At 34.0% G+C, this 15,801-nt stretch overlaps 2 protein-coding genes and 2 long non-coding RNA genes across 11 annotated transcripts in view; 3 read left to right on the forward strand and 1 right to left on the reverse strand.

Moving 5' to 3' along the window:
- The first annotated feature begins 1,907 nt into the window (after window positions 1-1,907).
- Window positions 1,908-2,389, forward strand: LOC127144442 (uncharacterized). The gene is made up of 2 exons (XR_007816071.1): window positions 1,908-2,036; window positions 2,203-2,389. It is a non-coding gene; the product is annotated as an uncharacterized LOC127144442 (long non-coding RNA).
- Window positions 2,390-5,564: 3,175 nt separating this feature from the next.
- LOC103497099 (uncharacterized) lies at window positions 5,565-8,225 on the forward strand. 4 transcript variants are annotated; one of them, XM_008459180.3, is made up of 4 exons: window positions 5,565-5,977; window positions 6,085-6,183; window positions 6,270-6,413; window positions 7,974-8,225. In XM_008459180.3, the coding sequence occupies exons 1-4, from the start codon at window positions 5,750-5,752 to the stop codon at window positions 8,040-8,042; spliced, it is 540 nt and encodes a 179-aa protein (XP_008457402.2). In that variant the 5' UTR covers window positions 5,565-5,749; the 3' UTR covers window positions 8,043-8,225. The 4 variants fall into 4 exon arrangements, with proteins under 4 accessions (XP_008457402.2, XP_008457404.2, XP_008457401.2 ...); XM_008459182.3 differs by lacking the exon at window positions 7,974-8,225 and adding an exon at window positions 7,120-7,486 and having other exon boundaries at window positions 5,572-5,977; XM_008459179.3 differs by having other exon boundaries at window positions 5,584-5,977; window positions 6,082-6,183.
- Window positions 8,226-8,422: 197 nt separating this feature from the next.
- LOC103497098 (DExH-box ATP-dependent RNA helicase DExH11) overlaps window positions 8,423-15,801 on the reverse strand; it is a 40,464-nt gene continuing 33,085 nt past the window's right edge. For all 5 annotated transcript variants that reach the window (XM_051080390.1, XM_017046626.2, XM_051080392.1 and 2 more), the window contains 2 exons: window positions 9,045-9,171; window positions 8,423-8,956 (listed from right to left, as the gene is read on the reverse strand). In XM_051080390.1, coding sequence (XP_050936347.1) covers window positions 8,744-8,956; window positions 9,045-9,171 — 340 coding nt within the window. In that variant the 3' untranslated portion in view covers window positions 8,423-8,743. The remainder of the gene's footprint in view (window positions 8,957-9,044; window positions 9,172-15,801) is intronic.
- LOC127144443 (uncharacterized) lies at window positions 9,170-15,565 on the forward strand. The gene is made up of 2 exons (XR_007816072.1): window positions 9,170-14,896; window positions 15,023-15,565. It is a non-coding gene; the product is annotated as an uncharacterized LOC127144443 (long non-coding RNA).

A 15,801-nucleotide genomic window follows, 5' to 3' on the forward strand; every position in this document is an offset into this window, starting at 1 on the left:
AAAGGTTAGATATGGTTGGAGTAACACTAGCTTCTCCGAATTGTTGTCCATAATAAGTGATCTCCTACCTGACAACAACGAAATACCAACTTCTTTATATGAAGCGAAGAAAACACTAGGTGCCTTAGGACTCAGTTACCAAAAAATTGATGCATGTCCTAATGATTGTTGTTTGTATAGAAAAGAGTATGCAAACTCGACAAAGTGTCCTAAATGTGGTTTGTCAAGGTGGAAGATCAATAAAAACTCAATAAAGGAAAACAGTGGAGTTGCTGCCAAGCAGATGTGGTATTTTCCAATAGTTCCAAGATTTATAAGAATGTTTAAGAACTTAGAGAATGTTAAGAACTTGCGTTGGCATACGATGGATAGAAAAATTGATGGTATTATGAGACAGAAGTAGTTGAAAGGTATGTCATACTTACTTTTACCTTTACTTCCTTTTTTCTTAATGAGACAATATTTTAAGTAGTTCAAACTCCAATATTATTCTGTAGGTCGTTCAACATAATGAACAAGAAAAAACCTGCTTGGAGGGTTGTGAAGGTATGTGAATATCTATATTGCTATGGGTTGTAAATTAATCCATATTTCTAATATAGGTCAACTCATTTGTATGTGTATCTCCAGTGTCCTAAGCAATCAGGAGTAGTAGAATGTGGTTATTACGTGATGCGGTTCATGCGTGACATCATAATGTCAACGAGTACTTCTATCATACAGATAGTAAGCATAACAGTTATAAAACTAGCGTGCATATATACTTTTTTGCAAATGAAACTCATTTAGAACCACTTCATTGTTTACAGATGAAAGATTCACCTCGTGCGTACACACAGGATGACATTGATTGTATAAGGTCTGAGTGGGCTGAGTTTGTAGGGAAGCACGTACATTGTGCTTAGGATAAGATATTTTGTTACACATTTTGTCACATATTTTGTCATATACTTTGCACATATTTTGTCATATACTTTGCACATGTTTTGTCATATATTTTGTCACATATTTTTGTGTTCGAGCTACCATGGAAAATACAGTGGTGGAGGAAAATACAACTGTCATGTTCAATGTCAATGAGGTAAGGTTATCTTAGAATGTATTAAAATGCAGTTTTTTAAGTTCATCAAATTATCTCCATTGATTTAGTATCTCCTTTTGTACTTTGTTCTAGTTATCTTAGCGTGTTGTTGATCTTGAAGTGTGTTGTTGATCTTGAAGTGTGTATGTAATTATTGTTGAAGTGTGTTGTTCATAAGTGTTGTTGATCGTGAAGTGTGTATGTAATTATTGTTGAAGTGTGTTGTTGATAAAAGAGTGTTGTAGATAAAGAAGTGTTGTTGATCTTGAAGTGTGTATGTAATTATTGTTGAAGTGTGTTGTAGATAAAGAAGTGTTGTTGATCTTGAAGTGTGTATGTAATTATTGTTGATCAAGTGTTGTTGATCTTGAAGTGTGTATGTAATTATTGTTGATCAAGTGTTGTTGATCTTGAAGTATGTATGTAATTATTGTTGAAGTGTGTTGTTGATAAAAGAGTGTTGTAGATAAAGAAGTGTTGTTGATCTTGAAGTGTGTATGTAATTATTGTTGAAGTGTGTTGTTGATAAAAGAGTGTTGTAGATAAAGAAGTGTTGTTGATCTTGAAGTGTGTATGTAATTATTGTTGATCTTGAAGTGTTGTTGATCTTGAAGTGTGTATGTAATTATTGTTGAAGTGTGTTGTTCATAAAAGAGTGTTGTAGATAAAGAAGTGTTGTTGATCTTGAAGTGTGTATGTAATTATTGTTTAAGTTTGTTGTTGATAAAAGAATGTTGTACATAAAGAAGTGTTGTTGATCTTGAAGTATGTATGTAATTATTGTTGAAGTGTGTTGTTGATAAAAAAGTGTTGTAGATAAAGAAGTGTTGTTGATCTTGAAGTGTGTTGTTGATGATCTTGAAGTGTTGTTGATGTTGAAGTGTGTTCTTTTTGGTTTTGCTAGGTTGACAAAGGTCTTAACAAGGCAAAAGGGAATCCTATGGCATTCTATAAGGTATGTACTCAATCATGTTATGGTTGAATAGGCAAACATATTTGAAGTGTGTATGTGTTCTATGTTGTTGAAATGTGTTGTTCATCATGAAGTGAATGTGATGTGTTTATGTGGGTGAATGTGTTGTCTTGTTGAATTATTTTTTTTCCTTTTCTTTTCTTATTAGGTTTTGCCACAATCCATTGGAGCAATGAAACCATGGATACGCCAATTAGTTGATGTATAGCCTTTTTTATAGGTTTGGTAGGAAATTTTTTTGTTTAAATGTAATTATTTAAAATAGTTTGTTCGTACCAAAAAACATTTGTACTAACAATTAAAGAAATATTAGTAAGTGTTTATTTCTATTAAAACGTTCACCTTTTTTCCATTTGTTATATTGGTATGTAATGTTATGTGTAACGGCAGGGCGACAACAAATACATAATTCAATAAGAAATAGGGCTTTTGAAAAAAGTGACTAAAAAACACAACTATGACATTTAAATTGAAAAATAAAACTGTCATCGAAAAAGTTTTATTGACATTTAATAAAAGTCATGGTAAGTAAAATGATGACAGTTAAAAAGTGTCATAAATGATAAAATAATGACATTTAATATCAGTCATAGATTATTAACAATGACAGTTATCTTCCGTCATAAAATATCAACTATGACAGTTATAAGCTGTCATAAAATATAAACAATTATAGTAATTAACTGTCATCGAATATATAATAATGACAGTTATACTCTGTCATAAAATTTAAACTATGATAGTTATTAACTGTCATCGTAACTAAATAATGACAGTTATAATCAGTCATTAAAAAAATTCTTTCGTGACAGGTATTATATGTCATTGAAACAACATTTCGTGACAGTTTATACAACTGTCATAAAATACTTTCCATGACTGCCGCATCAATGACTGCAAAAAACTGTCACGAAAACCTTCAATGACAGCATTTAACTGTCATTGTAGGCCATTTTTCTACTAGTGCCATCACAATATTGGGAAATTAATTAGGCCCGGAATAGATTGCATATGCGTAATGACATCCCGCCACAAAACATCTTCTTTCAGGCGAGCTCTATCTGGTCATTCCTCAACGGCCTTAAGCTGGTCATTTACACAGTCCATGGTGTCACAAAATGAGGTCGTAAGTCTCGAACGTCTATATGTCGTGCTTTCTCTTTGTAATTTTTTTTAAAATTTGTATTGTAAATTCAATACACAAATATTTGTATTTTTTTAACCGAAATTTGAAATTTAAACATGTTTCGTTAGCTTTTGTAAATACGACGACAATTTTAAATGTTTCGTACGCAAGCTTTTCGTACCAAAAAATTAATTGATGCGTTATGTGCGAAAATACAAATTGATGTTATAAGTGCTATATCGAGAAATTACGTATCATTAACAATCAAATCTAAAAAATTTCATTACTTTTTCTAAATTTGTACAAATGTATGTTTTTAATTCGTATTGTAAATCCAATACACAAATATTTGTATTTTATTTATCGAAATTTAGAATTTTTATAAAAAAAAAAGACATGTTTTATTAACTTTCATAAATACGATGTCAATTTTGAACGCTTCGTAAGCAAGCTTTCCATGCCAAAAAATTAATTGATGCGTTACGTGCGAAAGAAATTACACTTGAGAAAGAAAGAGAGGGATTGAGAGGAAGAAAGAGAGGGATTGAGAGGAAGAAAGAAAAAGAAGAAAAGATTGGATAGGAACGAGGGAGGATTAAACTTATTCCTTCCTCCTCCTTTCTTGACCCAAACATGGAAATGACTATTTAGTCCTTTCCTTTCCCTCCCCAAAACACCCTATATTCAAATTAAGTATTTATCAATATTTTAAAAGATTTGTATATATAACAAAATTTGTTAAAATCTATCATTGATAAGATTCTATTACTGATAAACCATATAACAAATGTTGGTCTATTCCTGATAAACCATAAGAGTAAAATCTTTCATCGATAGCCTTTACTATATTTACAATTTTTTTAAAATATTGCTATATACTTAATAGTTATTCTAAAAATTGTTATTCGTTATAATTTAATAATTGATCAATCACCTCCTCAAACTAGAAATACGGAGTAATTCAATCCATCTAAATTTAAAATCATAACAATTGTTATTTCATTAATACTAAAATACACAATCTTAAATACCAAAATTTGGTATCAACTATAATTTATAGTTCTAAAAAAAATAAAAAAAAATGAACAAAAACATGCACCGATGTTGTGGTCGGTCATCAACACACCACGATCAAGCCAGAAATGGTTAAAGAGCCGAAAAGTAGAGAGTTTAAGATGTACTGTCTATTTGGTAGGTAACTAATCATTAAATAAATTCTTAGATTTATTTTACTAGTGATCCAAGTTTATACAAAAGTAGAACACTTAGACATTATCTTTACCTTCTTATAGGATCAAACCTTATACATATACATTACATTAAAACTAAGCATATTATGAGGAGTACAAATTTCTATTCACTTATAATATGACAATCTTGTCAAATATTTTTTGAAGTAAGAACAGATAGAAATTTGAATTTGAATCTGAATCGAAGAGAAAGAAAGCAAATTCACGTGGATGAAGAAGTTAAGGTATGGTGTATGGGAGGAGATGGTGGACCAAATAAAAGGGTGGAAAGTCATATCATATACATTGGTAGAAGGATAAGGTTTTGGAGATATTTTTGTTGTACCAAAAGATCCTTTTTCAGTATTGGGCCCCAAAATCTATGTACCATTTCACCTAACTCATAATAATAGCGGACCTAAAAATATCAACATTGTTGTTGTTGTTGTTCTACTACTACAAAAATATTAATCTGTCTATTTACAACTATTAATCTTCTACTTACCTCCTCCCATAAACCACCCTAAATAAATATACTGTTTGAGTTTTTTTTATAAGAAAAGTTTGTATACCCAATACGTAACCCTTTCATTCATAATTTATAATTCTTAAATTTAAATTTTTAAACGAGATTTCAAAGTGTAGCCTCTTTTGTTACTTTTTGGAATGCACAATTTCATAATTTAATAATAGAATTCTTCAATAGCGATTTCTAAAAAATTCATACTTGGTTCTTGTTGAAGAACATCGTAAAAGAACCGGTGCCACTCATCAACTTTATGTTGATTATATATATCAAGACTAATATTATATCAATATCAAATATTAGTTGACCCAATTATGGCAAGTTAGTCTTCTATCCACCTCATAACTAAAAAAGATGAGGTTATTCAGTAAATATGAAAAATAGGAATAGATAATAGAAAAAGATTAGAAGATGATGTAAAAATACATAAATATATATTAAATATAATAAAATGAATCAACCATTTATAAAATATAACAAAATTTATTCATATGGACAATAATTCTACCGGTAAAGTTATTATTAAAATTAAGTTATTTACCCGAACATAAAAAAGAAAACTAAAAAAAAAAAAAAAAAAGAAGAAGAAGAGGTTGGTAGGTGAAAGCATTGTAAAACAATGATTAAGCATAATGTTTAATTTTCATGGTTTTGAAGTTCCGTACAAAAAAATATCTAAAAGAAATATCTCTTCGTCCGGAACAAAACACCCACTCCCTCTTTCGTTCAAATACTCTTTTACTGCAACAATAAATCCATCACATTAAACCACAAATCCCAATCGGAAAAAAGCAGATTCAGAGAATCAACGGCAATGGAGAATGACAGAAGGCCTGGAAGGAGCGACGCTCGTTTATCCATGGAGGAAGAAAGAGAGATGGAGGCCAAAACTCGAGAGTATTTCAATGGCGTAGCAACGAAGCGCCACACTAAGCCTCAGCGCAGCGAGTTCTCTGCTCATTACGTCGATAAAGTAAATGACGAGGATAATTACATTCCTGAACTCGCCGAGTTTCAGCGCCTTGAATCTGATCCTCACGAGGTTAATTAGTTTACTTGATTATGCTTTCAGCTAGTGTGTGTTGAGACGTATATATATTGAAGAAATTTGTGGAGAAATTGAATTTTTTACTTCGAAACTTTTAGCAGAGACTTACTTATGATGGACGTAATGGCAAGATCTCTGAGGAATTTGTGGAGACGAAGTACTATGATGATCTCAATTGTGTAGACAAACAGCACCACACGGTAATTCTCTACTTCGTCCGATCGATCGATCTGGCTGATCTCTGTGTGTGTTCACTAACGTCGAAGAAGATGAATTTTGATCTCAGACAGGAACAGGATTCATAAAAATGGAGAATGGAGATTGCAAAGGTTTTAGACTCGCACCAGATTCTGCAGCTGCCGATTGCTGCCATGGATCTTGTAGGGGTAATCCGGCGACTAACGACTGGATTCCGGCCAGTAATGATCCGGTAAAATTTCCATGATTCACTTTCAACTGATTGTGTTGGCTTGAATGAATTCGTTTAACTGGAGCCTCTTTTTTCAACAAGTACATTTTATTCTATACAAAAATTTCCCATTTCTTTTGGGTGAAACTTCTAGTTTTACAGCTTAATTTCATACATTTTTTTTTTTAAAAAAAAATTGTCTAATCCTTGGTATATCTATTATTTTTTTTCTAAATAGCAATCCACCTATTAAATATAAAAATTAAAAATACTTGTAAATAGAACAAAATATCACTATAAATTTACAATAAATCATCATCTGTGTCTATTTGTATCATAGACATAGATACTAGTCTATCGTGTCGTGGTATATTATAGATAGATGGTGATAAAAAAATCCAAATTACAATGATAAACTTTATGGCTTAGAAACTAAATTTGTAAAACAACCTTTAAAATTTAAGATATAAGTGTAAAAGTCAATCTCAAAATATGCTAGTTAGTTGCAATTACATCTTCAATTTTTTTTTTCTTTTTATTCATTTAGAATCTAATTTTTCTAGTCATTACAACAATTAGGTAGGTTTAAGGGTTCAGTTTTTATCCTTTAAAATTCAATTTAAGAACTACTATTTATAACTTTGAAAGATCAAGGACAACCACCATATTTAGGGGTAGTTTTTGCAATTTTTTAAAACTAAAGATATTGAAATGGATTTATTTTCAGGGACATTTTACTTTTGGCTTTGGGAAGCCAAACAGAAGTGATAATTAGTGAAGAAGAAAAACAACTCATTGTTGCCATTCTTAAGGAGTTAAGAGTTAAGACGTTGCATTGCATGGAGAAGTAGTGCGCTGCGTAATGTTATATTATTTCTGCTTATGGTTCAGTTTGAAAGGAAAAAAGAACAACAATATTATCTGTAAACTTATATTTGGGCACTTAATTTAGCTCTATGCTCTGTGTAGGTTTAATTTTTGCGTGTGTTAGCTCTTCAATTTCCCTTGTTATTTTGATTTCTAGTTTGTGATCGCCGATATGAATTCTACACACATTTGAAATAAGATTCAACCAAGGATTGAAGTATTTGTCATTATGCTGTTATAGACAAATTCTTATGAATAGATATGCAATTTCTTTTCTTTTCTTTTCTTTTTTGGTTATATTTGAACATGTTCCTTTGTTATATCTGTAAGATATATTTTGCCTCGATACAAATACTCATATAACATAAAAATATAGCTAGCTACAAAAATGACAAAACTAACTAGTGTAGTCCAATAATATAAACTTTGCAAAAATGACGATACAAACCAAACCCAATTAAAATATGACATTGAAATGGAAAAGTGAATAAAAAGACCTTACAATTAAGACATGATTCACTAACTTTTGCCTTGAATCTAATTCAATCGTTATGTGGTTCTTTGTGATTGCTATTTGATCGTCCGATGGTAGCTATTAGATACCAACATTTTACTTTTATCTTATTACTATATGATTTCTATTTAATAAGTAGTTTGTGATTTATATCTTATAGTTATTTTATACTTATTGCTAATTCATTCACAAATTATCAGGCTGAGAACAAAGCACAAAGGAAAGCTTCACAAGATGAGCCCAAAGGTGGGATACTAAGTAGTCTGTGAGTTCTATTCTATTGCTATCCAACACCAAGTACTTTCTGATCATTATTTTTCATATGATTGCTATTTAAAAATAAGTAAGTTGTAATTTCTATATGATATTAAGTAACAGAGTATATAATTCAGAGACAAAATTCTAGCTCCCTTGTTCCCACTTTAATAATATTATTGTGAATATTCAACTAAGCGTCTTGAACACTTCCCATCCTAACATGTAAACCATTTCATCTCTAAAATTCACTTAGTCGTACACTTGCAAAATTTCAAGGCCCCACTAATGGATAAAGCCTTCCTTGGTTCAACTCCGCCACAACATTGTTAAATGCTTCAACCACATCCTACTCAACATTGAAATTGCTATGTTTGATATTGATTCCATGATGTGATTTGAAAAATATCACATGAAATAAAAATAAGATCATTACTTTTCCAAGCTTCATGCATAAGCTTCAAGCCTAATCAAACATTACATTCTCTCGCAATTGCAAGAGATGATAATGAACTAAATTATAAAGTTAATGAAACTTACAACCTTCTATCATTGAACTAATCAACTTGTCTTCTCTCAATACTTTACTAACAAACAAAAAGAGTACCCGATAATTTACAAATTCTATGCCTACTAGAGTTTCCCTATTCTATTCTAAATTGGCTCCATGAAATTTCAAGAATGGAAGAGGCGACGTACCTTAAAAGTTGTATATTTAGAGTCCAGTAATGTACAAACTAGCAGCAAAGACGATATCCCGCTTTATAGCATTTGATGCAGTTTCCATCTTCTTATGGAGTGCAGAATTACCCATAATAGCTGCTGCGTTTTTGAATTCTCGACATGTTTCATCTAATCTAACTATAGTTCTCACTATCATACCTTCGGGAACATCTGTAAGCTCACAAATATCTGCAAATGGAGTCCCCTACAGATTTCAAAGCATATCAGATTGAGAGGGCCAGACAACAAAAGCACAAAATAAATAAAGAGATCTTGAAAAAAAAAATGGTTACTTTTGCCCATTCATAGACTACTTCGACAAGTCCAAACTTGAGATTGTCTCGAGCATATTCCTCAGGGTCGATTTGAAGTCTGAACTGTGCTTGAAGCTGGCCGAGTCTTATTGCTGTCTCGTACAATCTGATAGATAAACAATACATTTTATCAAATAAATCATTTATGAACCATAATATATGCGGAATTTGGAGCTGCTCATCATGAAATCATGTATTAACTTCATAATATTGCAAGAATACTGACGAAATATGTATAAAAACAAATGTTGGCAAAACACGATTGAAGGATTTTTAAATGATATTTTGAACTTATTTAAGAAGTGCTAATTTGTGTCAATCGCCCATTGTTATTTTGATGAAAACTGTTGTTTCAGCTTGAGCTATTGGGTTTTTTCTTTTACATATTGGTTTTTATGCTTTTAATATACTGAAAACATATTGGTTTGTTCCAAACTCAATACTACATCAGGTCTTTTTCAATTGCAGGTTCTATTGTTCTATTGTGATAGAGGTTACAAAAGACTCTTAAACTCGCCACAAATCTCTATCAAATAGCCCAACTCAAACTATTGACTTCGACATAATAACTTGGAATAAACAAAGTGGATGTTTGGACCCCCACCATTGAGGGGTGCGGTGGACTCTTTTTGGGGCTAATATTATAATAGTTGGAAACCAACAATAACCTACGATAAACAACACTATTACCATTCCAAATCCCTCTTCGTTATGATGTTTATTTTCCTACTCAAACTAAAATAGTCTACCAAGCACATGCTATTATAACCTACCTACAAACTACAGACTATAATAACCAACTTTGTTCTCCAAACGTTTCCTTAAGAGAAATCCCCAACCCAACAAAAAGAGACAATATATTCTCTCAAATGAACTTACTGCACATGCTAAAAAAAAGCTGAAAATTACCTCTAGCCGAATCGAAGTCTTCTATCACTAGTCACTACAAGTATTTTCGAGGCGAGGTTGGGTGCACACCTTAGGAGAGAGGCACTACGATATGAGGCACTTGTGCCTCTTGCAACAGCTGGGTGGTCAACATCAAATGGGCATTGTGTCGTTTGCAACTAAATTTTATACATAAGACACCAAATGCGTTTGCTGCCACCCTAATCACTGATGGGCCAAGCCCACGAGTCTTCAAACTTTGATGATGAGTTTTGTCTCCACAAAGAGAATAAAAAAAACGAAGGATCTTCTACTTGGAGACAATGACAGATTTTGCCTCATTACAATGAAACTTATCATCTTGGCAAACTCGAAAACCATACTCCCAATACAACTATCATCCCCAATCTTCTTGGCAAACTTCAAGGCACAACAAAAAAACTTGTAGCAACAACTATTGAAAGTAACAACAAAGAACAAACACAAGATTTACGTGGAAACCCTAATACAGGTTCACAGTGGAGAGATTACTTATTATTTTCTTATGCAGCAAAATAATACAAGAGGGGAAGATTAATAGGCAATAAGAGCCTTACTTAAAAAAGGAAAGAATAATTATGGTTACATAAAATACAAAAGAACCCTTGGGATTTCAACACACAACAAACCCACTAATTCCCATACACTCCCTCAAGTTGGGACATAAATGTCAATAAGACCCAACTTGCTAACACTGAAATCAAGACTCTGTCTGAGAAGTCCCTTGGTAGGAATGTCAACAACTTGTCGACTCGAGGGAATAGAAGGAATGCATATGTACCATTGTCCAATCTTTCTTTAATAAAGTGTCTATCAATCTCCACATGTTTGGTTCCGTCATGTTGAACCGAGTTATTACCGATGCTAATAGCAGCCTTATTATTGCAGAATAATTTGATAGGCACCTTATAGTCCTAATGAAGATCAGATAAAACTTTATGTAGCCAAATCTCCTCACATATCCCTAAACTCATAGCCATGTACTCAGCTTCAGCACCGCTTCTAGCCACAACCCTTTTCTTTTTACTCTTCCAAGTTACGAGATTGCCCCACGCAAAAGTACAGTACCGAGAGGTGAATTTTCTGTCAATAACAGATATTGTTTGGTCTGAATCAGTATAAGCCTCAATAAACCGTCTGTCAATTTTCTTGAACATCAACTTTCAAATACCTCAGAATTTTGTTAATTGCCACCATGTGTTCCTCGTAAAGAGCCTACATGAACTGACTAATTGTGCCAACAACATAAGAGATATCTGGTCTAGTGTGAGTTAAGTAGATCAACTTCCCCACCAGGTGCTAATACTTTTCTTTATCAACAGGAACTTCAACAACTGAATTTCCTAGTTTAGCATTGAACTCAATAGGCGTATCAGTAGGACGACATTCTATCATATATGTTTCAGTCAACAAATCAAGAGTGTACTTTTTTTAGATATAGAGATACCTTATTTCGATCTGGATATCTCCATACCAAGGAAGTACTTAGATTCCTCAGGTCTTTAATTTCATATTCATCTCCTGTCTTCTTTTTCAGCTGGACAATTTCAGTAGTGTCGTTCCTAGATAAAATAATATCATCAACATAAACAATTAATGCAACAATCTTCCCAAACTTTGGAGACTTTTGTAAACAGAGTGTGATCAGAGTGTCTTTAACTATATCCTTGGGACTTGATGAAGGTGGTAAGCCTGTCAAACCCATGCTCTCGGCGACCTTTTTAACCCATACAAGGATTTCTGAAGCTTGCAAATCCGATGGTCAAACTGAGCTTCAAAGCCTGGAGGGGGCTTATATAGACTTCCTCTCCTAAATCTCCAATAAAGAATGCATTTTTAACATCTAGTTGATATAGGGGTCTATCTTTATTCACAGCAATAGACAAAAAGAACCTAATAGTGTTTAACTTTGCAACGGGAGGAAAAGGTCTCCAAGTAGTCGACTTTGTAAGTCTGAGTAAACTCTTTGCAACTAATTTGGCCTTGTGTCTGTCTAAAGTTCCATCTAATTTGTACTTGAGAGTAAACATACATTTACATCCCACAGTTTTATGCCCCTCAGGAAGAGCACAGAGCTCCTATGTCTTGTTATTTTCAAGGGCTCTCATCTCCTCCATGACTGTTGTCTTCACTCAGGGCACTCTAATGCAATGTGGATGTTCTTAGGTATCGTGGTGGAGTCAAGATTGGTTGTAAAAGCTCTGAACTGGGACGATAAATTCTCGTAGGAGACATAGTTATTGATGGAGTGCTTTGTGCAGAACCCGATACCTTTCCTCAGCGCAATAGATATATGTCAACAGACGGATTATACTCATCAAGGTTACCTGAATGACCCTGTTTAGCCCATCACCTATCGTTTCTACCATGACTTCAATCTCATCAACACTACCCCTTAGTGTGCTTTTGTTTCTTGCAATGTTCATAGATAAAGACTAGTTTTCCATTGTCCTTCTTGCCGTCATGAGTAGAAGACCTCGCACTAAAGGCAACAGAATCAATAGCAGGGGTGGCCAAAATATTCATAGTGCTTGTACGGTCTTCCTCAAGGCGAACTTTAGAACAAACCTCCATCAAGGAGGGAATAGGTCACTTGCCCAATATACGTCCACAGACTATATCAAACTTAAAGTTGAAACTAGCAAGAAAGTCATAAATCCTGTCAATTTCTTCAATTCTAGAGCATTGTATGCCACCACTGGTGCAATTCTGGACAACCTCTCTGCATAGGTCCATTTCAAACGAGGGGACGTTTGTTGAAATAGGATGTTACATCCATTGTCCCCTGCTTGCATTCATGGACTTGTTTTCGTAGTGTATATAGCCAAAATACATTCTAACGCTTTGAATATAGTTTTTGAGTTGTGTCCCAAATATCCTTAACAGTCATAGCAAGTAGCCTACAACAAGGACTTGCCAATCTATAGCTCCATACTATTAATTAACGTGGCCCGAATAAGAGAATCATCCTCTTTTTAGTAGCGTTCCTGAGGATCTCCTGGTAGAGGACAGGGTATCTCCCCTGTCAAAAAACCAAATTTGCAGCGCCCTCAAGAATAATTTTAACCATATCTAGCCGCAAGAAATAGTTCTGACCATTCAGTTTCTCTTCAAAAAAATCTTGTAGACAATGCCACTACATTAGACACATAAGTAGGAGACAAAGTAGGGAACAAAGTTACCGGATTCTCAGAATATGTGGTGAGGTTGTATGAAGACCAAGACCAAGGGTGTTAGAAGTAGCCTCTAACATTGCCTCAACCGCTGCGATTTGCTGTAAAAGCATGTCCAGTTGTTGTTGGGCGTTACCTTAAGAGAAAGTTTGCATATGAGGTTTTGACTGAGTCGAGGATTCACCAACCTCCAATGTTGACTGGGCTTAAGGATTTCCAACACCCGAATAATTAGGGTTTACAGCAGAACCAATAGCTGGCGGCTGCACTAGGAACGGCGGCTTAACACTGTTAAGGGTTTCCGGTGGCTAAGTCTGGTTGGCGAGGACAAGAGCAGCAGCGTGTGGGGGTTCGCGTGCTGGATTGCATGCAGGCGTGCAGGTTTGCATTCAGCTTTATAGAAAATTGTTGTGGCGCATGTGGCTGAAGGGAGAGGACTGGCCAGCGTGCTTTGAAGGCGGCAGAACCAGTCATCCATGGCAGCGCTGATCCGGCCATTGACGACGACGGCTGTCTTGCCAGCAGTGTGGGTCCTCTTTGTTCAGGTTTCATTAAGTGTAATGTCATCTAAGGTTTCGTCGTTATTCTGCTCTGATACCATATTGAAAGTAACGACAACTATTGAAAGTAACTATTATCTCCAATCTTCTTGGCAAACTCCAAGGCACAACAGAAAACTTTTAACAACTATTGAAAGTAACGACAAAGAACAAACACAAGATTTACGTGAAAACCCTGGTATAGGGAAAAAAACCATGGTGGAGAGATTTCTTATTATTTTCTTATGCAACAAAATAATACAAGAGGGAAAAATTAATAGGCAACAAGAGCCTTAACTAAAAAAGGAAAGAATAATTAGGGTTACATAAAATACAAAAGGACCCTTGGGCTTGACTACTTCTTCCAAACTTGCTATCCAGCAGGAGACACTATCTTTCACCTTAGTAATTGTTTTGCCATTCAACTTTAATACCTTTATTTGCCTAGGCGCCTTTATCAATCCATTTGAATGTCTAACAACTGGGTGCCATCAACTTTCAATCCCAGACTTCTCAATTGTTTCTAACTGATGTAACTTATCAAAATTGGTTATCGTTACTGCTGGTTCAACTGGACCTCTGTACCTACTGTAAATAGCTTTAACCAGCATCCACCGTCTCTCTCATCGTTTGGGAACACTAAACCAACATATGTATAGTGCGAAATCTTTGTGACCAACAACCACTACCTGGGATTCTAACCTGCCTGCAATTGCCAAACTCACAGTTGCAACCTTCACCATCCAGTTTGCCAATAGAGATGAAATTTATCTTCATCCTAGGCACAAACCTAACATTGCATCGTACTAGCTTTTCTCTACACTTTGTCATCATGTTAATATCCTCATTTCTAACTGTCTTAGAAACTTTACCATTCCTATGACTCATTAACAATCAATTAAATAGATCAAGATCCATCAATTTAGAAACAATTGGGAAGTCTGAGAGAGAAAGTTGATGGCTATCACAACAATATGAAATTGCAGTTGTCAGACATGCTAATGAAGTTACCTAGGGGAGCGAATGCATAAAAATTGAAGACCAAAGCAGTTGCTAAGGTCAAAGATAATATCTTCAGCTTCGGTAGCAAACTGGTGAATGAAGAAGTCAAGCCATTTGCAGAATGCAAATTCTTCTGAAACAATTGTTCAAGATTGAATGTGTCAGTTGGCACCACTTAGCTAAAGCGGGAGTAAGTGATTGTCATTTATATCTAGGATCAATTCCACGTAGCTTACTCATACCTCAAGGCAAGCACATATGAGTTGCAATTAATTTTCTAATAGTTGTCTATTTTATTGCTTTGTTAATCTAATAGGTTTAATAGACTTGAAGTTCACCAAGACGAGATCATAAATAACAGGTTTGGAGTTTGCTAAGATCATAAGTTTTGTTGCAATGGGAGATATGATATTTGTTTGGTCTCCAAGCAGCAGATTGTTAAGAATGCAGATCCCACGCAAAGGCCTATTTCTTTTCAACAATTAACCGAAAGCAACCTTTGTTATTGTTAGTATGAAGGTGGTTTTGAAAACAAAAAAATGAGGTGGTTGAAATAAAAAATTATGCAAGAAGCTGGGAGCTTCATTTTTGCTGAAAGAAAAAATGGGAAAAAACTTTAAGCGGCTGGAGATTTTTGTCTTTAGTACTTCAATGCTTCCTCTTGTTGGATTGAGACTTTCACTTACTGTTTACTCCAAGTTACTAAGTCATGTTACTTGGAAATCCATAGTTCAAGTTGGGCTATTTGATTGAGATTTACAGTGCAAGTTTGAAGATCTTTTGTAATCTCCTTCATAGTAAAACCTGCAATTGTAGAAGACTAAACATAGTCTCAAATTCTGAGTGAACCAGTATATTTTTCGTCTTGTTCCCTTTCTCCCTTCTCTTTGTTATCTGTTATGTTACGATTGATTACTTATTTGGCTCTAACCTATGAAGTAGAAGTTAAAGATATAATTTAGTTTATTCCATATTTTATATCTCATATAATCTTCCAACACAAAGTACAGTAGCACATACATGTTCATAAAATTATCGACCAAACCTTGTGTGTTGCCCAAGAAGCCAATTGTCGTAAAGAATGGCTTGGAATGA

The sequence above is a fragment of the Cucumis melo genome, chromosome 12, assembly GCF_025177605.1.
Source record: "Cucumis melo cultivar AY chromosome 12, USDA_Cmelo_AY_1.0, whole genome shotgun sequence".
NCBI classification, from domain to species: domain Eukaryota; kingdom Viridiplantae; phylum Streptophyta; class Magnoliopsida; order Cucurbitales; family Cucurbitaceae; genus Cucumis; species Cucumis melo.